Source organism: Spodoptera frugiperda, chromosome 7 (genome assembly GCF_023101765.2).
Source record: "Spodoptera frugiperda isolate SF20-4 chromosome 7, AGI-APGP_CSIRO_Sfru_2.0, whole genome shotgun sequence".
Taxonomy (NCBI): Eukaryota; Metazoa; Arthropoda; class Insecta; order Lepidoptera; family Noctuidae; genus Spodoptera; species Spodoptera frugiperda.
In genome coordinates, this window is record NC_064218.1 from 171,024 (window position 1) to 196,121 (window position 25,098).

Consider the following 25,098-nt stretch of genomic DNA (forward strand, 5'->3'; position numbering starts at 1 on the left):
TGCAAATCCACAATGTAAAGATAAGATGGTAATATAAATAACATGGTAGCAATCGTGGACCCTGATGGGCACAGCAAATAGTAAATTAGAAAATTAAAAGAGAGGAAGGCGTTATATATAAGTATAGAATTATTTGTTTATGCTCAAGTATTCATATTCCTTTTCAATGTATGTATAGGTACTATTGTTATTATGTTTGTATTTTTAGTAGGTGTTTACATATAAGTATATTTTTGTACATTATTTTATTAGTTTATCCGTTCTAAATTTATTATATTTATTTTATTGTATTATTTATATTTGTGATTGTATTGAATATTTTATAATTTTTTGTTACAACTGAATATTTTGTTGTTAATTTTTTTATATTTTGTTGTTAACTACGCGAGTGGTAACTCGCTACACCTCAGCAGTGACGGTATTAAGCACTGCTACGCCGTGAGTAATTGCAATGTAGCATTCTGGATACGCTACACGTATGTGCTAGATATTGCTACATCAAAATAATGTGACGTAAACTGGCTTACTTTGAATACTGCTACATCCTTTATGATCTTAATTTTTTAATGATAAAGGCTTTCACACGATTCTATAGTCTCAAACGTCAGACATTGGTAGCATACTTATTATCACGCAGACAGATCCCGGCAAATAATACCAAAGCAAAGGGTATAATAACGACCAACACGCGACCACACGCGTGCATTAGGAATAAGGGAGTTATTGGTATCTACTTAACTTAGTTTGACATAAATGTATCTACTACTACTATTTTTAGAATGTTGGGTAAAAACTTAAGAAAACAACAATATCACAATGACATAGCTCTTTTATTATGTTAATATCACACCCGACATCACAATACTTAACATAACCACGCAACATAATGTACTGAGGACTCACGTTCACGTATACAACACATTATCTCCCACTAGTCACTAGTCAACTATCCAACATAAACTCGACTAGACAGTTATCACCGCACACTACTACAACTAAATCTTACTATTACTAAGTAGAACCACTCGTCCTTGCACATTGCACGACGCGAGGCGACTTTGTGATACATTTTCTTATAAATAAATAATTTTATATCAGGTTATGGCCAAAATCTGTTTATATATATACGCTGTAATTTTTATGCACGAAACCAAATAAATAGATACGATTTAATTCCTGGAATAAAGTGCATCAACACCTATTGGACATACTTCATTTAAACTTGACTCTTAAGGGTATCTTGATTCCTTCTTAAATAATAATCATACATAAATATATGAGTATACAGGTATTAATTTTTCAATGGCTGCCTTCCCAATATACAGCTAACGGCCAATTTCCATAACTTATCTATCTGTACATTTGCTTACTATAAATACAATGTTGACATAAGCTGCATACAAAATATGCCAACATTGTATCTGTAGTAACCAAATCTACAGAGAGACAGGTTATAGAAATTGCCCGTAAATAAATTAAATAAACTTAATATTCTATTTATAATATGTACAGACACCGGTATTTACAATCACCAGTAATAAATATAACATGAATTGTCTTTCCTTACACATAAACTAATTAATAACTTAATGCATAGACCGGTATGATAATGAAATAATGATTAGAAGTAGGGACTTAGAGCGAGATCAGCAGCGCCTATTATATGTATTTGAGCAAAACACATAGCTACGTTCATACAGTATGGTCCGTGCGACAGGCACTTTGGACAAACTTCCACTTTACGAGTATTGCATTGATATTGTGTTATCATACACTGACGCATGAAGCTTCGTAACAATTTGTCATGATAGAATTATAGTCAGTAGTTTTCACAAATAGTGTCTCAATAAAGTGATTGACAAATAAATATTTGGATGTTATGACTTGAACTGATCTACAGGCAGTATGCTGTTGTACCGCTGGTACTGCTGCACTCCGTAGTTCTTCCTGCGGTACTTGTTGTACGTGTCGTTCCACAGTCGGACGGAGGAGGGCTCCCACAGCGGGGCCGTGGACAGCTTGGAGTCGATGATCAGCGCCGTCGGGTTGTGGCGCCGCGACGGCTGCCAGCGGAACGGCGTCAGCGGGGAGCGGTGCGGAGTGGGGTCACTGGAGCAATAGGAAATTGTTTAGAAGTTAATGTTCAAAATAACTTTGAAGTCGTCTTTGATTAGTTGAAAATGTTATTCAAATAAGTAACATGCTTTTTAGTTTGTCAAACTATACTGTTTCCAGTGTTTTAGGGGATTTACAAAATTTGTAGAACACATCAATCACATCCAAACCTAGACATACATATTTTCTTTATGGATTACACCAAAGATTTGTTTCGAGCGGGAGTCGAACCCACGACACGTAAACAGTAAAGCAGACTCCAATTACATTTGTCGGTAATTACAACATAGCCCGCCATACTAGGAGTATTGCAGTGCAGTGCACGGCTGCATACAAAATGCAATATTTAGTGAACATTTTATTATGATCGCGACGTGACACGCGTGGGGATAGTCGCCAATGAGGCGGATACATCAGCGTGTTGCGTCAATCTGTACCACGGTCGAATGATGTGGACATGTGACACACCATCCTCTTATTCCCTGAAGGAGGAGTCAGACGTACATGCATTAAATCTTTTGGAACTTCTTAATGTTCTAATTGATTACAATATCTCTTGTTAATGTCTATAATTAAATCAAACTCCCAAGCTAATGACCAAACTCGTTACTTAATATGATTTTTTAATCGTAAAACTAATCATTTGGTATTTTTCCCTAGATTATATGTTTTGTTCGTCATTATCATTATTTTACAATTAATTATTTTATTTAGAGCACATTTATTGAAATAAGCATCTACTAGAATTATAGAACTAGTGTCATTCAAGTCTATTGTTATCTGTATTCAATTGCATTACTAAGTTACAATTTTGCACTGTAATTAAGTACCTATGTACCTCATGAATATCCAGCTATTATTACAATACGCCAGTCACAGTCAACATACCTGTTCAAAATAAAACATAGACTCAGATACTCACGTATACTTAGCGAAGTTGGTCCACATGGTGACCATCCTGGTGATCATGTGCTTCTCCACGGAGTGCAGCAGAGGGAACGCGTGCGGCTTGAACAGGTAGAACAGCTCGTCGGCGTGCGACGCGCCCGGCACCATGTTGTGGAAGCCCGATATGATCTTGGGCATGTTCCTCAGCCCGCCGTACCGGAACAGGTAGTAGTAGATGGGCTGGTGCGAGGTGCGCGCGTGCAGCTCCGCCTCCAGCACCAGCGGGACCTTGAAGTGCACGTCCGAGTACAGCTCCACCATGTTGGTGATCAGCTCCGCCTCGTACGACGAGAAGTAGTGGCGCTTTATCACCTCGCCCGTGCAGTTCTTCTCGACCTCACTCGGGAACTCCATGTCTGGCTGCAGCGAGTTAAAGATTTCTATTGGTTTCGAATTGTTCTTGATACTAGTGCCATAGTCGGCTGCTACGAAATATATTCCTTCCATGTCTGTGTAGCCTATTATCATCGGCACTTTAGTGTAGTTGCCAGATCTCAAGATATCAGCTGGGTACTCCGTGATCACGGGTTCCACTCCCTCTATTGGCTTTTCAATGCACGGAACAAACAAATGTTTCTCAGCGACGCAGTGTTTGTCTTCGAACTGACTAATAGTGTCCAGTATTTCTTTGGCTGACTTATTAGATAATATTTTATGGATTTCTTTTGGATCTTTGGTGTCATAACCTAATTTTTTGACTAGAGCGCTGGCTGCCCCGATTGGATCATGCTGAAGACCCCACGGGGCCAATGAAGAGCCGCTTTGTAATATAGCTTTATGAAATAGTCCCCTAGCTCCAGGAGATAGCATCATGAACGAAGTGGACACAGCGCCGGCACTTTCTCCAAATATTGTCACGTCGTTAGGGTTCCCACCGAATGCCTCTATGTTCTGCTGAATCCACTTTAGAGCCGCAATTTGGTCTTTCAGTCCTGCATTTCCTGGTGCTTCTTTTATACCCAAACACAAGAACCCTTCCACAGCAAGCCTGTAATTAATGCCGACAAAAACAACATCGTTTTCGGCTAAGAAGTCTCCTCCATAAAGGAAGGGGGATCCAGTGCCGCTGAAGAAGCATCCTCCGTGGATGAACACCATGACGGGCAGAGGTTTAGTGATCCGAGTGGGAGTGTAGACGTTCAGCTTCAAGCAGTTGGGTTTGCCGATGATGATGCCCGCGGAGTACTGTGGGCACCAGGTATTCTCGTCGACAGCCTCGAAGACCCCCGTCCACGTGGGAGGCGGCAGCGGCGCCTGGAAATATTGAAAAAGTATGTTAATTTTATCGCCGGGAAGTTTCAGACTATTGAAAATAATGTTCAAGAACTTTGCGAGGCTTTGATAAGTTAGAAGTTTGAGGCACGAGACATTGATTTACTACTTTTACAAATTGTTCTGAACGGACTGGAAAATTAATATTTGTTATTGTAATGAAAACCTTGCGACAGCCTCCAACGCTTAGCGTGGAGGTCACTATCACTACACACATGGCGAGTTTTGCATTATTTATTTATAAATTAACGAATAAAATACTGAAACATAGAAGTTATTTGAAAACGCTACCACTACGTTTCACCTATCAATATTTGTCCGGATGTATAGAATTAGTTGATGAAGGGATGTAGTACACACAGTTGTTCAATGAACTATTATTCCGTTTTGATTATACCTTGTGAAACAGGCCAAGCAGAGTTCAAACTTGTGGCCTTAAACTAAAGTGTCTAAATTGAGTGTACTAGCTAAATGCAGCTCTTAAACTCATAAGCCAATAAGAGTAGAAGAGTTGTGGTAAATAATTGACGTAACGCAAGCACCGCAGCTGTTCACCGGCAATGACATAACTTTACGAAATTTCGTTTTAATTAAGCTGAGGGTCCTCGGTGGAAGCCGTGGAGGTCACGTGGTTACTACAGTGGGTGAGGGTCACTGGGCTCGCTGCGGGTGACCTTGGCTTTGATTGCGAGCGTGATGTCTCTCCGGTGTTACGATAAAGGTGATCCGATATTAAGGTGACTTTCAAGTCTTGATACTCTATGAAATCTGAGGGACATCGGCCTGTTTCAAGGTCTCATGACTACTTATATTTACTTCTCATATTGAACCTGTTTGGTATTTATACATTACGCGGGGTTGTTTATTTATAAAATAAGTATTTTTGCGCTGCTTGACGTCAGTGGCTACTACTACAGGCGTACTTTTTATTACAAGTCTCATTTGCAAGTCCACGAGTTGGACTCTTCAATAATTTATTCATGTGATTATACACAAGTCGTGTAACTATTGATGTAGTATGTTAATACTCATAGTGACCACTCATAAACCTACTAATTGACCTATCGCTTAGAGATACATGGACTGGCCTTCATAATATTACGAACTATAAGTTTGTATCATTATATATCTTCTACAAGTTATTTATAACGTAGACATTTTGCAATATTACGCTCACTTCCATGAACTTTAGTCGGATAAACCACTTTATTACAAAAAAAAAGAAGTATATTAAGTTAATATTTGCTACGAGATTCTAAATGAAAATAATAATCTGTATCAATATACATGGTTGCGAAGGCGGCAGATGTAAAACCTGTGGCTAGTTATTTTGTACAAACCTCTACGCTTACTGAGGAGTATCACAGTTTATAGTGAACTGGTAGATGGCAGTGGTATCAGCGTGGTGTCAAGGTTTGGTGTGAAACGCAATCCTCTCGGCAGCCGCCTTGACCGAGGCGCGCCGGCGACCGACCCGCCGCGCGCCGCCGCGAGCGCGCCACCGGCTCACCCTGACGGACCAATTACCTACAGACGGCGTGGTTTCACACTCTAACTCGTATGATCTGTAATTGTGTGTAATAGGATCGCTATATGTATAGTTTATACATATATGCACAAAATAAAAGATTCAATCTGATTCTGATCCAGTTAGATGGTGTTGTAAATTACTTACTACTTCTATGCCAGTCTCCAACAATACATGATGTGTTTCTTTAAATAATCGTATTTAGTGGCATTTTTTTTACTGATGGACATATTTTCATGTTCGGTGAGCGAGTTCAATAGAGTTCAATTGAGTGTAATTCTAAAATTAGAAAGACCTATTGTTTAACAATAACTTCAGTAGAAAATAGAATTGTAGATTTGATTAATCGATATCTAGTTTAAAATCTAACTCACTATAACTCCAAAGATACAGTAGAATAGTTTCTGCATAGGATCCGAACTCAGATATTAGATTTGTTGTTAGGAAATTGTGTATTGCACGACAATAGTGACCGATATTGGCAATAGGCCCGACTGCCCGACTCGTCCCAACACAGACACGTATAACGTGAATATTAAACTTTACTCATGAATCTGGCTAGATGGTTTGGATATGTAGAGAGGATGCATGAAAGCAGATTTGCGAAAGAAGTATACAGAGCTGATATAAACTGGACCATCGGTAGAATTCGCCCTAGACGGTCATATATCGACCTGATTGGCGACATATTAGAGATGGGCAACATTAAAAGTACCCATAACCGACGAGCATGCGTGAATTACTGTTGATTGAAGCGAAAGAAGTATGTATGATTCGTAGCAATTGGCGTTCTATAGTCTCTGCCTACCACCATGGGAGACAGGCGGTTATGTATGTATATCTTGCTAGAAATTATAACAATACAAGTTATATCTTCTAGTATTATTTTGTATACAAAATAATACTACAAAATAACACTAAAAACAAAATATATCTTCTTGGTATACCAAGATAAACAAAATATATCTTCTTGGTATACCAAGAAGATATATTTTGTTTTTAGTGTTGTAACGTATTGGAAGAACTTGTAAGCGCGTTATAACTGCGTATTCACACATTCGTTGTTTACACTTGACTTTGAGACTATAAGCATAATTTATTTTCCTTCATAAACACCTTACAATTACTATTCAATGGTTATTACTTAAAGCCGGGCTAAGAAGACTTTGCATAATTATAATTAACAACTTCGCGTGTAATTTGCTGAAAATAATACAACAGCGACAGTGGTTTATGCAGTTTTTGATAGGAGATTTAACCATGATTGCTGTCATAGGTAAATTTAAGAAATGGTTTATTTCCTCCTGGAATGTATTGACAGAAAATAAGATAAAGTATGGTGTAAGTTCCTTACATTTCGTTATTTTTTATAATAAATACTTAAAAGGCTGCAATTAAGTTAACACGACAGTTTGAGCGATCAGAATAAATAACCGGATAAACCAGAAGTTATAAATACCTTACTTTACTACAGTAGAACACAATCAGTGTCGTATTTCTAGAAGGTTCGAGCCGTCAGTTGCAAGAACAACATCCCTAAGCCTTCAAAGTTGCGACGTTTGTTTTTCTTTGATTCCTAAACAGCAGTAAAGCTGGGTATAGACGAGGCCGAGGGCCGGAGGGCCGGAGGGCCGGAGGGTAACTCGGCTAATAACTAGTTGTTGGCAAGTTCCCGCAACTATGCCGGAGTTTCGATCTGTAACGATGTGAACTATGAACTACCAGCTAAGTACCTCAGCGAATATCGTAAGAGTTTATTTATCGTTTAGCTTCGCTGGCCACTGGTGTAGCGACCTGCGTTGTACTTGTGACAGCTACTGTTGTACTTAGCTATACATTAATTAACAATCAACTTAAAGACGTTGCAGTTTGTTTGTGCGCGTTATAATAATTATTATTTAAACTTTGTTACAAGGGCGGGTAAACTCTATTTTGACCAAAGTGTATCAAGTTACATTTCCAATATGCCAGACTCGCTTACTTTTACACACATGTTACATTATTGCCCTAAATGTCAAGGTCACTGCTTAACCTTGCTTTAAACAAGTACCTAAGTAGATACATGGAGGCACAGAAAGAAACATCATGTAGGTATATTGTAGTATTTTAAGAGTTACTCACCTGGAACCGGTTGCTGTCATCGACGGTGGCGTACGGGATGCCGAAGTACTGGAAGAAGTTGCCGTTCCTGCTGACGGTGCCGCGCACGAGGCCGCTGCGCGTGCGCACCGGCTGCGTCGGCTGCTGCACCATGCGCGCCGCTATCAGCGACACCAGCACTAACCACTTCATGGCACTGGAAATTATACACACATCGTGTTATTGCCTTGTCATAATCTTAAAAACTGGGACATGTAATGGACATATACTCCGACAACACAAATCATAGTATAAAGATCCGCTGGAGTGGAGACCGTGGTAACATAAACGACTTGTTGGTAGACCGCAGATGAGATAGAAAGATGTTAAACTACACTACGATGCTAACATCTCAAAATAGGAAAGAAATGGCCTCCTTGGCTAACACCAAATTGTTCGAAAATGGCTTAAGATGGTGAATCTTATATACAAAAACGATCGTTCAGATTTTTTTTTAAGGGAGAAAATTTCATCGACTTTCTCCTCCCGCCCTAGGTAAGGGGAGTGATACTCTTACTGACTAAAAACCACTCATTCTATCTTTTGCTTCGAGTACGAGCCCCCGCCCCGGTAACTCTTGCGGTTCTGCGCAGTCTCTGAACTTGTTTCTTTTTAAACCAGTTAGGTATTTCCAAAAGAAAACATACGTGTGAAGATACCAGAGACATCACAAATTGTGTACATTTGAAAACTCTTTCCATTTCTGACATTTTAATAAATATATTTTGAATACATCTCAACACGAAATTTTGGATACTAGGTGCTTGTACGCATGTAGTGCCGAAAAGGCATTGATATTATATGTATAATTTAACTTAAAAATGTAAAACGTAGGTATCAAGGTAGGTAGCCATGAATTTGTTTTCAAGTTCGCAGCTACTACACAAATAATTAACATCAATTAATATGGTGACAAAGTGCCCTTTAACGTTAACTTACAAATGAAACGTTTTCATTGAACATTGAACTAAATTATAATTTTAATTTACTACAAGTTGAAGCTTCTTATATATTCGATTTTAAACTATTTTTCTTTTAAACTTCACTTAAAGATATAAGTTTAAGGATATAATCCTTAGCCAATAGCAACGATACACTTGATAATAATTTTAATCACAAAAAAAATAAACTTAATTATTAAAACATTCTTTTAATATTTGTTTTATTAAACTAAAAACTATTATTATTTCCATACACTAACTCACCAAGTAATATTTTATTTCACATAAACATTAATAAAATACTGTCCACTAGTCACTGTTCGTATAAAGGTCCCGCGAGAGGTGCGCACGCGCGTCGTGGGCGGCTGTTATTGTGCTCCTTGTGGTGCGCGCTGAAGGTACTCACCGGCCGTGACGTCACTACCCGAGGAAATGCGAATACCTTTATAAAACGTACATTTCCATCAACACTTAGAGTATTTATGTGAAATATTTAATGGAAATCCAGTCTTGGTATCAAATACCTATGTATATTTTTTTCAGTTTAAGATTTTTTATATTTAACGCGCACTAATAAAAAACCTTATTCTATGCCAACTTTGGAATACCGTTGCTATTATGATTTTTTATTTTTGACTACTTTTCAGATGACTGTTAAAAAGAAGTTAATCTAATACCAGGATCCATAAAAGAGTTTAAGAAAAGATTGGTAAATTGTAAGAAAATTCATAACGTGAAAGAAACGAGAGTTAGTAGATGAGAGTAGTCAGATATAGAAATAGGAATACCTACTTATATCTTCTATAAAATAATATGTTATTGTATAGACCACAAGTAATGCGGGACGAGGACAATTTCCTCAATACCCACACAACGTCACGCCTTTTATCCCCGAAGGGGTAGGCAGAGGTGCACATTACGGCAATTTAATGCCGCTATACAATGTACACCCACTTTTCACCATTTGTGTTATAAGTCCCATGTAATAGGGGGTGAGCCTATTGCCATATCCTGGACGCAATTCCAGACTCCGTGCTACTACCGAAAAATTTTCGAAAATTCCCCAGTAATACTTTGCCCGACCCGGGAATCGAACCCGAGACCCCTTGTACGGCAGTCGCACTTGCGACCACTCGACCAACGAGGCAGTCTCAATACCTTCATGTACAAAATGCATTAAGAGTCTCTGTGTTTCACATCAAAAGCCCTAGTTGTTTAGAAGCATAGACAGTTAGTTCGCTGTTCTCTGCCTTCTAACGAATGAATGTGAAGAATCTTATCAAGATACCATAACGACCCATTATGAAGGAAATAATGGCATATTGATGTAAATCGATTTGTCTAAGAATTGTATTGTACCACGAAGCAAATACAAAGAGGACTTGTTATAACTGGAGTTCTCTTTAATATAATGCGTTACAGTTTACAGGAATCGCGGGACGTTACAAACCACGCCCTTTTCTATTTTACATGTAGTGGTCCCATACAACAAAAATGTTGCCAATTGTCCACATTCTAATGTGCCACTTTCTCAGCGCTTTTTCTGTCAGATTTTTCGTGTCAGAATCATATTTTTTTTCCATTTTAACAAACGATGCCCCACATTAGGATTTCCTCCGATGTCGTGGGTGCGTTTACAAACACGAAACAATACTTTGTGTGATTCACGCAAAGTATTGCGGGAATCGAACCCGCTACACATTGCCCGGCAGCCGGATGTCTAGCCATCGCAGAAACCGTGCAGTCTATATGGTACCTCCTCTTTGTATTAGCTTCATGTCATGTCATAAGACAAATGGCTGTGACAATAAGTACTTTTATAATAACATGTTTAATAACATTTCTCAATATTTTCGTGATGACAAATTAAAGCTATCTACTTATTTTGTTAGGAAGTAATGACTTTCTTATATATTCACGTCGGTATTTAAAATGTTAGATGTGTTTTTATTTTTTATTTCCATTTGGTATAAGACAAATGGCTGCTACATACATATGTATTTATATGTGTACCTACATAGAGTACCTTAATATGTACATAAGTAAGTAGAAATAATTCCCGCTTATGTACTTGAGACGTATATTATTATGAGTACATACATACATAGATATTTATTGGTGAAAGTAATTTACTAAGAGTATGTTAGAAGGCCATTTAAATAGTTTAATATTATATAAAAAATAACGTTAAAGATTACATCATTATCGCAGAGATAGGTCTTTGATTTAGAATAGACATTCTCATATACAAGAATGCAGATGACATACTACACTTTATGCTATCGAGTAATCAAACAGGTACAATGTTTAGACAAGTAATTACATACTCGCTGACATTTACGTTGCAGACAATACGATGCACAAAGAATGCAACCTTGACATTCTGAATTTCAAGGGTCTCGGTCGTGCAACCGGATGATAAAATAATAGCTGACGTATTTATTCCTATTATAGAAACACATTTCAATTATGTATACCACAAAAACACAAAGATATACAATTGCTATGACTGGGCTATCATTTGATGGTTTCGACACGCTATTGCAAAATCGTGTGATCTACAAAATGTTTTGCAGTACTGGGTATGAGACAACCTACCACTACATTGAGAAAATCCTAGTATAGAGCGAACTTTTACTTGAAAAAAGCTGGTTCGGCTGTAGAAGTGTAAAACAATAAAAACAGTGTCTGCGCGGCAGCAGTTTAATTAATTGTCGGACTGTGTCGCTCCGTCGCCGCGCGCCGCCCGCCGGCCGTACCGGGCCGTGCAACCGGCGGCGGCGGCGGCAAGCTGATCATTAATGCATTGCTTTTCATTTTACTACAAACACGCGTTTACTTTAATTGAATCAAATTGCCTCCTTCACTATGTCTAGGTATAGAGTTATCTTGACTATGCAAGGCTTGCGATAGAAGGCATTACCCAAAGTGACGGTCAGTTTATTGGTTTTTTTTGTTAGCTTAACTTAGTTTTGACAATAATGAACACGACAAAAAAGAACTTATTCGGTACCGTGGCAAAGCACTTAATAAGTACTTACGGATGAATTAATTAACTCGTCGATTAAATTCAGACTCATATGTATAACAGTATAACATATTCTGGAATTGTTTGAGATATTGAGAAAGGGCACTTATATCGATAGCACATTACATACTGCAGTAATTTATAGATTATTTTTATAGGTACCCATCTTAACTTAGATTCTACCTATAAATTCTGTACTACGCAGTATATTGAAAACAACAGAGTACCTTCATATAAAATGATGCGGCTGAATGTCCATGATCTTGAAATATCGCGGTCAGTAAATAATAGTGGACGTAATTATTTAAAACTAAATATTGGTTTAGTATAAAATAAAAACCAACATTAGTTGTACTACGTAAGTAGGTAACTGTATAACATAGCTCGTAAACACATAATATTATGTATACTGAGTCCTTTATTACGCAATAAGGATCCGGCACACGTGATATATTGTAAACATCTTTAACACTATTTTTAAATGATCAAGGTCATATATCATTGATATACATAGGTATGCAGATTAAAAGGTTTTTAATAGAAACCATGTATTGCAATGAATACGTTATTAATTATAATTGACATAAATTATATCACTGAATAAAAACACTATGCATAAATTAAAATAATAATCTAAGTATCTATGTTTGTTATTTTTAGGGTGCTCTTCCACCAGATGCTATGTAGCTGTATTACGGAGATTTTTTTTTTTTTTTTTTTTTCAGGTGGAAAATCATCCAATGACTTCTCCCGCCTTGGGCGAGGCAAGAGGGAGTGTCAGACTCTTACTGACTAAAACCACCCCGTTCCTACTCCTGCCCGTCGAGCCGGAGCCCCGGTAAACCCGCTAGGTAGTCCGCAGCTCCGGATTAGGCATCAGCCCTACTGGGCCCCATCTGTGGTGGTCTGATGGCTCTTTGAGGCGCGCGCAGAACGCGACGCGCCGCACGCACGGGTCTGGTTCTGGTCGGGCGGCGAGCTACCCTTGCTCGCCGTCCGCAGACCCGCACTTACGGTGGCCGGAGATCGTCGCGCGATCCCCGACGCCCGGAGTGTCTCTCGCGACGGCTGGGGCGTGAAGAGGTTCGTTCTCTCACGCGCCCCGCCTCCTCCTTAGCTAGCATGACTGCTTCGCAGAAGGAGGAGACGGCATCCCAGTCCCCCTCGCTCCGCACCATGGCTTGTATCAGTGCCGGACGCGAGAGGGCGCCGTCGCCGACCACATCCCTGAGGACACGGCGGTGCTCAGCCCACGCAGGGCAGACCGCAAGCGTATGTTCCACCGTGTCCTCCGGGCGGTCTTCGCAGTGATGACACCCGGGCGTTTCCTCCCGCCCAATCAGAAACAGGAACCTACCGAAGCTTCCATGTCCGGTAAGCACCTGCGTCAGGCGGTAGGTGAGGACGCCGTGGCGCCTCTCTAGCCACTCCTCAAAGAGGGGACTTACCGCTGCAATGACAGCGAGCCCAGCCCTCGGTTGCGACAGTCGCTGTTGCCATTCCGCCATGAGATCGCGCCGGAGCTCATCCCGCCACGCACTAATCTGGCGCGGCAGTGGAGTTTCGCCCCGGCGACGCGCGTCGGCGCGCAAACTAAAGACGCGCGCGAGCACCTTCGCCTCCAAATCCCACGGCGGGAGTCCGGCAAGGAGGTTAGCCGCCTCTCCGGAGATCGTGCGATATCCGCGGATCACCCGGATGGCCATGACCCTCTGAGATGTGAGCAGCGCCCGAGCTGGTCGCCGCATCAGGGTCGGCGCCCACACAGGGGCTCCGTAGAGGGCCATGGACCGCACGATCCCCGCGTACAACCTCCGGCAGGAGGCATTTGGCCCCCCGAGGTTGGGCAGGAGCCGCTTAAGTGCAGCCCCCGTCCGTTCCAACTTAGGAGCCAAACGTCGGAAATGCTCCACGAAGTTCCATCGACTGTCGAGGACGAGTCCTAGGTACTTCATCGTCGTCTCGACGCCGATGGTAACCCCTCCTGCCGTTATTTGGGACCCATCCGGAGGTGGCGCGTTCCCGCGGCCATGAAAACACATGGCCTCGGACTTGTGGAGCGCCACCTCGAGTCCCAATTGCCGGATCCTATCAACAACTGTCGCAACCGCTCTCGCCATTAAGTTGGCCGCCGCCTGGTGCGACCTCCCGTGCGCTAGCACCAGCGTGTCGTCGGCGTAACAGACTACGCTGACGCCGTTCGGGAGGTCGGTGCGCAGCACCCAGTCGTAACCAATGTTCCACAGGAGCGGCCCCAAAACCGAACCCTGTGGAACACCGCGCGACATCTCTCGCCGGTTCCACTCACCTTGGTGACCGGGGTAGGTGACAAACCTATCCATCAGGTAGGCCTCGATAACACGACGGAGATAGGTAGGCACCCGGTGGTACCGGAGTGCCTCCAGTATGCAGCTCCAGGGTAGTGAGTTGAAAGCGTTGGCGATGTCCAGAGACACCGCCACGACGACCTTACCCCTGGACACTGCATTTCCCGTCGTGAGGTCTCTTACGCGCATGATGGCGTCCACCGTGGAGCGCCCTCTGCGGAAGCCGAACTGGCCATCCGCGAGGTCCGGCCCAAGTCCATTATCCTTTCGAAGACTTTTCCCACCTCGTCGAGCAGCACAATGGGCCGGTACGCGGACGGAGAGTCCGCAGGGCGCCCCGGCTTCTTCACGAGGACCAGCTTTCCCGTCTTCCACTGAAGCGGGAACTGGCCCCTCTCCAAACATGCGCTGTAGAGACCTATTAATCGAGGCCCGAGAGCCTCCGAGGCCAGGACCCACGCCTTGCCATGTAGGCCATCGGGTCCTGGGGCGGTGTTCTTGGCGCCCATCCGGCGCACCGCCGCTCTCAGTTCTGCCTCGGTCACCTCCGGAACGATGTCGTCGTCGTCGTCGCTGTGGCCCGCATTGGGCACCGCAGGGGGCGGAGTCATGGATGGAGGGGTGAAACCCCTCCGAAGTTGGGGGAACAAGGCGCCAATTACCTCCTCCACAACTTCTGGCCGGAGACTCTGAGTGAGCGGGGGAGCCCAGGTGCGGAGCTTATCACGCACCATCCGGTAGGGGCGCCCCCATGGATCTCTGTTCAGAGTCTCCAGCATCTCTCGGCGGGCTTCCTCCTTAGCCCGCCAAATTTCCGCTTTGAGGGCGGCCTTTGCCGCCTTGTACCCCTCGTACAACTCCGCCTCTCTGACCTCCGCATCTGACGGACGGATACGGAGCCTGCGGTGCCTGGTGTACCGGCGTCGCGCAGCAACGCACGCACTGCGCATAGCAGCTAACTCCTGCGACCACCAGTACACCTGGCGCTTGCGCTGACCTGGCCGGACCCGGGGCATCGCCACGTCACATATTTTGGACATGGCGTCCTGGAGCCATCTTGCTTCCTCGTCGATGTCGGCAGGCCTGTCCGGTGGAATCACCCAGGCCTGCACGATTGCGGCTTCCAGGAAAAGCTCCCGGTCCAGCTGTCTCAGCGCCCAACGCGGGCCATATGGGGCCTGTCTGGCTGGCGGGTTCGCGGCCTCGGTGGAGACGTCAAACCGGATGTACCGGTGGTCCGAGAACGTCTCCACCTCCTCCATAACGCGCCAGTCAACGACACGAGGTGACAGAGCAGGGCTGGCGAACGATATGTCCACCACCGATTCGCCCTGCATCCGCACGCACGTGGGGACAGAACCCCGGTTCAGGACGACTAGGCCTGTCTCCAGAGCCCAGTCTTCCACCATCCTACCCCGAACGTCAGTGAGCCGGGAACCCCAAGCCAAGTTTTTGGCATTGAAGTCCCCGAGGACAAGCACGGGGAGGGAACGGAACCCGACGACGACGGCGACCAACTCCCTCAGGGAGTTGTGGAACTCGGCGAGAGTTCGGTTCGGAGAGAAATACACGCCCACCACAGCGATCTCTCCGAACCGTGCTGCGACACAACCCCGGCCTCTCCGAGCATTCTCGAGAGTCGGGGTACCGGCGGCGGCCGACGAGATGATGGTCACCGAACCGTCCAAGTCCGCAACCCAGTGATCCCTGGGCGGGACGAAATACGGCTCGGAGACCACAGCGACATTTATTGACCACTGCGCCATGCTCTGGAGTAGAAGGTCCTGAGCGGCGGCGCAGTGGTTGATATTCGCCTGGAGGAGGCGGAATGGAGTCATTACTGACAATCCATCACAACCTGGCGGCATTACGGCCGGCGGAGACCGCGGCGGCGGTAGCAGTGGCGACTGCGGCGGCGGTGGCGGAAACGACGGGGGCGGCGGAGGGCCTACCCTTATCCCTGGGTTTGGTAGGGGGGGAGCAGGCCTTGCTCCCGACCCGGTGATTGGCCGGCTTGCCGGCCGCTGCACATGCGTCGCAGTGCAGCGGGGCGGTACACGTACCGGCCTTGTGACCGGGCTGACCGCAGCGGAAGCAGCGGTCGCTGCGGTCAACCTCCGAGGTGCATTTAACGCTCACGTGGTGGCCCACGTGGCAGCGGTAGCACCTCAGAGGCCGGACCTCGAGCAGCTTGACCTGCGCCGAGACCCACCCCACCAGGAGCCTTCTGCCCTCCTTAATCTTTTTGGCCGCTGTCACGGGGCAGCTTACCACCACCGTGCGCAGCCCCGAGTTGTCCGGACGGATGGTGCCTGCCTTGACCTGGTCAACAGGGCACCCTCCCGTCCTGGCGACAGCGGCCACCACTTCGTGCTCCGTCACGGAGTCGTCCAGACCCAATATACGCAAGTCAAGGCACTTGGTGGGCCTGGACACGCGAACCTCTTCCGCACCGAGACACGCCCTAATCCTTTCGGCTAGGGCGTCGGCGGATGAACCACTGGCCGCGCCGGGGACCTCAAGTAGACGGGCTCCTGTTGCCGTCACCTTCATTGAGAACCCGTCAGGGGCCCCGAACTCCGCGGGAGTCACCGCCCCCTTCAATTTGGCGAGGACGTCGCCATACGTTACACCCCTCTGGACTGCATCGGGCTGTAGCGTAATAACTACAGCCGCGGTCTTAGGGGCGAGAAGCAAGGCCGCAGCGCGCTTCTCCTTGCGCTGCTGCTGGCGCCGCTGCCGCTGCGCTTTTTTGCGGCGCTTCCTCGCCTCTTTGGCGACTCTCCTCGCCTCGCCAACTACTTGCCAGTCACCACTTGCCGGCAGGGTGGGCTCGCTTGTGACTGGGGCAGCTTGTTGAGCCGCTGCACCCCTCCTCCCTCTTCTGCGTCCGGTAGACGCATTTACCGCCTGCCCGCCAGCCGGAGCCTGCACCACTGGAGGAGCTGGGGCCCTTGTTGGGGGAGCCGCTCGTGGCCTTGCCACCGGTTGAGTATCGCGGCTAGTCCGACCAGAGGAGGTCGAGGGCCTGGCCGCAACGGCCGCGTATGACCTCGAGGTCGCTGAACTCGAGGCCGCTAGCGGGGGACGGAGGAGTTTGCTCTCCAGCACATTAAAACGTTGCTGGAAAGCAGCCATCTCCCTGCGAAGTAGCTCCACCAAATCAGGTTCCGCCGGAGGCTGAGGTTGACGTCCTCGGCAAACGGCAAGCTCAGCCTTAGTGGCCCGGAGCTCGGCCTCCAGCGCCGCATTGGAGGCCGACAAGCGCGACAGCTCCCGCCGCATGTCGGCCAGCTCCCGATGTACTTTTCCCGCCGAGGGAACCCTACATATATCGAAGGCCGCCGCCATAATTTCGGCCTCCACCGACTTCAGCTGAGCGGCTCCGGCAGGCTGGGATTTCTTTCCTGCTATCTGGCGAAGTCCCTCCCTGACAGCTTGACGAAGGGTCTCAGAGCCACGCTCACCATTCAAGCTCTCGGCATCCACAACCTCCATCACGGAGGAGTCCGAGTGGACGGCACTGATTAGAGCGCTACCCTCTGCGGCAGGGCGCTCAGCCGGCTTGGGTCGGACAGTACCTGCCAACCTCTTGCCCTTCCCCCTGCCTCCACCCCGCGCGGCCGTGGGGATTTTAGGGGGGGCCGGGGCCTCCTGCGCGTTGGAGGACGAGGACAATCCCCGACCCTCCTCCGTCCTGGGGCGCTTGAAAGCCGCCCTTGTCTGTCGCTGAGAGCTCACGCTCGCGGCAAACACTGATGAGGAGTCGGACTCCGAGTCCGACGCCTTCCAGCTTGGGACCCGTGTGTGGGACTTGCTGGACGAGTCCAGCGCCTCCCCACGGGTATCAGAGCCATTAAGGCTCTCTGCCACAACAACTGCAGGCGAGCTAAGCTCACCTGCCCTCTCCTCCTCTGGTGGTTTTATTGATTTTGTTTTCTTTCCCATACAGTTCCCACGAGTGTGGGGGAAATATTCAGTCCACCCAGGCAGTGCCCCCTGTACCTGGGTAAGTGTATATTTGTATCCCAACTAGAGGGTCCACCGGTCCCCTAGCTGGGGGTGCGCTCGAGACTGACACTACTCCTCAGCCACGCATACCCTCGCCGCGCACCAGAACTTGGTATTGGAGGAATTTTTTATAGAGGTTAACTTCCTCGCGGTCCGGGCGATCAAGCCAAGACCCTCGTCCCGTTCAGAGTCATAAAACATGACCATGACATCTTCCCGGATTACGATATCAACGGTTGCAGTCAGGAACAACTTGTGCCCCGATGCTGCTCGTTGGCAGGGTGAGTGCACAACGAGCACCGTCCTTGCCTCTCCGCCACGCTCTCTGCTAAGTCAGAGAGACGGGCGGAAAGACGCTCCCTCGGAGGCGCAGGCCATGTGTCAGCACAGAGCCTGCCGCCTTTGGAACCCATCTCGGGTCCTTCCGCTTCGTCCAGAAGTTCGCTACAGGCAATAGCCACTCCAACCCTATCACCCCCGTTAGGGGGACTATTACCTGTACCCAGGGTGCACCACGGGGAGGTCTTCTGGCACCGCACCCCGTACTACGGAGATGCAATAGCTAAACTGTGGAACTATGCGTCCATTTCCACTGATACTAAGCTATATAGCTGTACGAGGAAGATGCGCAGCTCGAGTATTTGCGATGTAAAGATAGTAGGAAAAGCATCGCGTGCATCTTTACATATAAAATCATAGCTTAGCTAAATCCGTTTCCACCAGTGCCAATGAATATAATGGGTGGAAGCCAAACGCATCCACAGCTACGTAGCATAGTACATCTCTGGTGGAGATACAAACTCCCTTGGTCTAGAGATAGTTAAGAGATTGGAGAAGGATGTAGGCAAAGCTAGTAAAATATATTCTTGATTATAATATGAGTAAATACCAGAATACCTAACCTCAATTCTGAAAGTTTCACTAGTGACCACTGCCGTTTCGTGCTGAAAATATTTATACATATTTATTTATTGTATCTATTTTCATGTGTCGATTGTCGCCGTTATTGAGGTACAATCTAATTTGACCCTACGTGATATTTGGGTCATGCAAGATCAAACTGTTTGTGTCGGTTATCTGTACACTCGCGACTCCTGACACAGGTCACTGTGTCAAAACAAACATGGCGACCTGTCTAGCCAACTATGTCAAAATAAAGCTGAAATTAAATAATGAATGATGTGTATTGATAATAATGTTTAATTAGTTAATTATTTTATTAAACTGTAAAGTTTTTAACATGGTCACTAACACTAACATTAGAACGTTTGACGGGATATTTACCATGTTTATTTATGTCTATGAGTTTCCGATATTTCGGCACTGTTGCAAGCGCCATGATCTCGGCTGATATTCTTTATTATAAAAAAATGTCTCATAAAATGTTATTGTTGTTAAAGTTCTTGTACAATTATTACTAAATTGTTGTTTAATTGTAACCGCGTAACATTATTGTCTTGTAAACCACTATACTATTCTCAGAGGCGGAGTCGATCTCGATTGTTAACGAAATTTTATAATGTAGTAGTTAGGTAACAGAACGTATGTATGTAGTGCAGGGAGTTCATGCTCTCAAACAATTGCTATTGTCACTCCTGACACATTTTTGTTAATATTTGTTTCTTATTGTTTTTTATAATAAATGACGACTGAAGGTGTACGTTCAAGAACAGTGTGATATGTGTGTTACAAATAACATCAAGCCGTTTATTCTACAAGGGCGTAGGCAGAGGTACGAATTTTGATTGTAACGCCAAGTGTTCGGTAGTTATTTTACGAGTCTCATGTAATTATTATAATACAGCTAAGTGATATGCTATCAGACCTTGTAAAGTTTTAAGTCCTAGGATGGATCCTTTACTCTCTTCATCTTCTGCACTAATAGATATATTATATAAAGTTGAAGAGATTGTTTGTTTGTTTTAGAACAGTAATTTAAGGAAATATAGGTCCGTTTTGAATAATTATTTTAGTTTTGTGTAGTGCTTTTATCGAGGACGGCTATAGGCAAAACATCACGCTATGACCAGTAGAAGCCGAACAGGGGGCTGCAAACCGCGCGGAAGTATCTAGTTACTCATCTGCCTTCCCCTTCAGGATATGATATCCTTGTACCTATCTTACAAAATGTCCTACTCTAAACCAAAACAAGCATCTTGTGTAAACAGTGCGCTTTGTATCGCAATGAGGTCCATTTCCGCGGCAGTGAGATGTGGCAAGTTGACGAGTGACCCGCTGACCACTCGCGTTATCTGCCGCCCTGGTACGTGGTACGTGGCGACCATTGACATGTTTACAGAACACAGTTCTCATGAAGTAGAGATATTAGTTTAAACGAACTATGCTATTTGTAAGCGAAGCTACAGAAGTACGCATTCATTCATAGCTTTTTCTCACATATGGTGAGCACGTTTTTTAGAAAATTGGCAATGCACTTGTAACTCCTATGGTCTTATTTAACGGCAGATGATCCATAGCAAGACTAGTTAGATTAGAGCGAGTTACTTTTTATTAATCAGTTTTATTTAGTTTGAAGTGTTTATTTTTTTGGGTCTTTAGTCATTGGCATTTAACCCGTCGTCCAATCGATTTGATATACATATATTTGGTGCACACTCTTAATCTTATCGACTACATAATATAAGCAAATTAAAACCGTTTAACGTAAAAAAAATATTTACGTATTACTTGTTTACCAGACACTTTGTATAATTTATGTTTGAATGTTTGTTTTGTAGTCAACTAAAGATTTCACTTTTGTTTTTACCTGTGTTTATTATATACTATTTGTGTGTTAGACATACATAGTTAGACGTTAGACATACTTACATTTGTATATGGATTGTTGGATACGTGACAGAAGAGGTTCTATAAATGTGGAAGCAGCGAACCAAGCAGGACACACCAAAAGATCAAGGTGTTGTTATATTCAAATATATAATTCTATGCAATTAAACCTACATAAGTAAGCAATTAGGATTATAAAACGTGGATATTAGACAGCTAGAACTACTTCGCATGGCTCCAAGATTTCTCTCAGGGAATGTAGTAAATAGTCACGTTAGGTGCTCGCGGCATATACTCGTGGCTATATTGCTATATTATTATATGGCCTCCAATCAATAATTTCTATGTAATAATATGTACGTCTTATATACAGGTGTTTCTAAGATTAATTGCGTGCCTCTAGTGAAATCTAGTACTTAGTACTGAGTCCGGAAATTCGCCGTATAATGTGCAACGGAGTCTTAATAAATAAGTTATATTAGATAGCTAATAACGGCGGGCAGACATTCTGATATGTTTTTACGTTTAGTGTTAGGGACAGGATATACTGCTCTATATATGATGTACTGCTCCAGTTGTCATGTGATTGGGGACATGATGCAAGGTCCTCTCCTCACAATAATACAAGCATAATAAATAACTGTGAGTAAATATGGAGTGGGATGTTGAGACATCGGCTTATGATTGGCATCGCGGACGCATGTCCTGTCCATTAATACAAGACCTTGCTCGCATTGTGATCACCGCTTGTTGTACATCGACCAAACAGTAGGATCTACCCGATTAGTTCAGTTTTTGTTGATCCTTCCGCAGTAGCCAGCTGTGGCCGAAGGTCAGGCATTGCAATAGAAAGTGCTTCGATTATAAAATACCGCGAAACATTAATATGTATCGGTACTGTGTACGGGCGAAGTGGCGGATTGTTTTGGAAACTTTCTGCTACTAGGGCTCTGAGTATCCCCCCTGATGTTAGGTAAACATTGGTTTTAAATACGTGCGCATAGGTTCATCATAGTTGTTGTTATTAGTAAATAAGTATTAGGTAAACATCGGAACATCACGCGGTGTTATTCAGTATTGTGCAAAGAAAGTGTTAGATAAGTATATCGTGGCTGGAGATTTCAATATGTTATTAATTGTTTAGGTACTTATGCCCAGTAGGTCCATGTGTGCAACAATCGTCCAGCGGCGGGTGCAGTAGCCGCGGCCACAATAGCGCAGTATCTGGGTTGCGACACGATGCACATGTACTCGGCACACGTAACATATAACCACTACAGCATTACAAATACTTGCAAGCAGCACACACCTGGTCACTTCAGCACGATATGTTGTTTACGAACATCACTAGTTCTTCGATTTATTTTTTCGCGCATCGTATTCCGATGGATGGAGTGCGTCGGATGCGCGGGCGCGGCCCGCACGATATCACTTGCGCGCGAGTCTCGCGACTTTGGCCGTCGGGACGTGATACGGGGCCGAGACGAGCCTTTCACAACGAAGGTTGTTTGACAATAGACGATAGAGCCGGTGCCGGTGGTAGGGACCGACTTATCAATGGTTGCGTAACCCCACGTGTACTCGGCGGTGGAGTGTGCACGCGACATTGCTACTTGTTGCCGCACGCCGCGCCGGTGCCCAGGTGGTCGCGAGCCATATGATTCAAGAACTCGATTTGAGTAAATCATAATATTATATTATAACATATGAGTAAATAAATGCATATTTATACATTTGTCGGTGTTGCAAAACTACCTGTCTTATTTATTTTTTGTGTAAATTTTTAAATTATCTTTCAACACATTACCGGACACACACACACACACACACCGGACAATAACACTTCACTTCTACAATTACAAACGCATCTAGCTTGCGTTGTCGTAATGTTTTGCTCTCAAGCAAATAGTTTCACGTTTTTTGCTATCATCAACAAAATGTTGACACTTACGCCATAATGCGACCACCGCGCCGTCATTGGTCGTCCACTGACCATGGCATGTTTACTATGTACCCACTACATAACTTACGACGTAGTATTTCTTTGAAAAATTGTGAATTTTAAAGACATAATGATATTGTTTACTGTTATTAGAAAGGAAGCTAGAGTGATGTCCAACAAAACAATACATATTGCCTGTTGGTTATATTGGCATCTTGTATTGTACATATCCTGAGATAAGTCAGTGTGTGCATAAGTGTGATGTTATGTTAGTGTTACCTACATTGCTTCATACTTGACATTGTAACCAAGGGAAATCGCTAAAGACGAGATACGGTCTCTTCGATAAGGCGGGCGATTCACTAACTTTAAATTAAAAGCATGCGACCTTTAACAATGATTATCATTTTTTTTAAGTATACCCCACCCTAGTTTACAAACCTACAAGTTAACATACACATGTCATCCAGATCCAGATCCGAAACAGCAAAATGTGGATCCCATAAAGAGTTACTCCGTGCGGAAATCGAATTCCCAGCCACTGCGCCAACCGTGCAGTCCATGTAGAAAAATCATTTGCGGCTGAAAATCAAACGAAACTTCGCGTTAAAGAATCGTAGAACACCTAGGATCGTCTAATGAATACGTAATAAAACAACTATTAGAAACATTATAAAAAATACTTTATTTACAAAATAATACGTTGATGGCAAATGTAACAAAATAAGTAAACAAATGGTAATAGGTACAAGACTGTCATACAGTCGGCTCACATCGAAATGTAAACAATTTTACCAAATTTTAAAAGTTCTTACTTGTAGTATTTTAATGACTTGTAAATCAACACCCTATAAATTGTACGAAATATGTATTAACATAACATTTTCACAGACATACCTTATAATAACGTAAACAAAACATAGTATTGAATTGTTACATCAAACAGTTTTATAAACGGTTTTTTATACGAATTCTGTGGATATATCTATGGCAAGTACAATTTAACTTTAAATTAATTAACAATCAAATAATCGAATAAGCTAACAATTCCCATGTATAAATAACAGTTTTTCAACTTGTTTTTTTTCTTGATTCTACTTTTTTTTTTTTTTGAGTGGAGAAAATCGTCCTATGACTTCTCCCGCCTTGGGCGAGGCGAGAGGGAGTGTCAGACTCTTACTGACTAAAAACCACCCCGTTCCTTCTCCTGCCTTTCGAGCCGGAGCCCCGGTGAACCCGCTAGTCCGCAGCTTCGGATCAGGCATCAGCCCTTTTTTTTTTTTTTTTTTTTTTTTGAGGGGGAAAATCATCCAATGACTTCTCCCGCCTTGGGCGAGGCGAGAGGGAGTGTCAGACTCTTACTGACTAAAAACCACCCCGTTCCTTCTCCTGCTTTTCGAGCTGGAGCCCCGGTAAACCCGCTAGGTAGTCCGCAGCTCCGGATCAGGCATCAGCCCTACTGGGCCCCATCTGTGGTGGTCTGATGGCTCTTTGAGGCGCGCGCGGAACGCGACGCGCCGCACGCACGGGTCTGGTTCTGTTCGGGCGATGAGCTACCCTTGCTCGCCGTCCACAGACCCGCACTTACGGTGGCCGGAGATCGTCCCGCGACCCCCGACGCCCAGAGTGTCTCTCGCGACGGCTGGGGCGTGAGGAGGTTTGTTCCCTCACGCGCCCCGCCTCCTCCTTAGCTAGCATGACTGCTTCGCAAAAGGAGGAGACGGCATCCCAATCCCTCTCGCTCCGCACCATGGCCTGAACCAGTGCCGGGCGCGAGAGGTCGCCGTCGCCGACCACATCCCTGAGGACTTGGCGGTGCTCGGCCCACGCAGGGCACACCGCCACTGTATGTTCTACTGTGTCCTCCGGGCGGTCCTCGCAGTGATGACACCCGGGCGTTTCCTCCCGCCCAATAAGGAACAGGAACCTACCGAAACTCCCATGTCCGGTAAGCACCTGCGTCAGGCGGTAGGTGAGGACGCCGTGGCGCCTCTCTAGCCACTCCTCAAAGAGGGGTCTTACCGCTGCAATGACAGCGAGCCCAGCCCTCGGTTAGGCAT

General features: G+C 44.7%; 1 protein-coding gene across 3 annotated transcripts; it reads right to left on the reverse strand.

Annotated features, from left to right (window-relative positions):
• Positions 1-811: 811 nt before the first annotated feature.
• Positions 812-22,654, reverse strand: LOC118266127 (juvenile hormone esterase). 3 transcript variants are annotated; one of them, XM_035579501.2, is made up of 4 exons: positions 22,245-22,654; positions 7,985-8,159; positions 3,038-4,317; positions 812-2,109 (listed from the first exon to the last, which is right to left on the reverse strand). In XM_035579501.2, the coding sequence occupies exons 1-4, from the start codon at positions 22,361-22,363 to the stop codon at positions 1,878-1,880; spliced, it is 1,806 nt and encodes a 601-aa protein (XP_035435394.2). In that variant the 5' UTR covers positions 22,364-22,654; the 3' UTR covers positions 812-1,877. The 3 variants fall into 3 exon arrangements, with proteins under 3 accessions (XP_035435394.2, XP_035435396.2, XP_035435395.2); XM_035579503.2 differs by having other exon boundaries at positions 22,406-22,649; XM_035579502.2 differs by lacking the exon at positions 22,245-22,654 and adding an exon at positions 9,208-9,364.
• Positions 22,655-25,098: the final 2,444 nt, after the last annotated feature.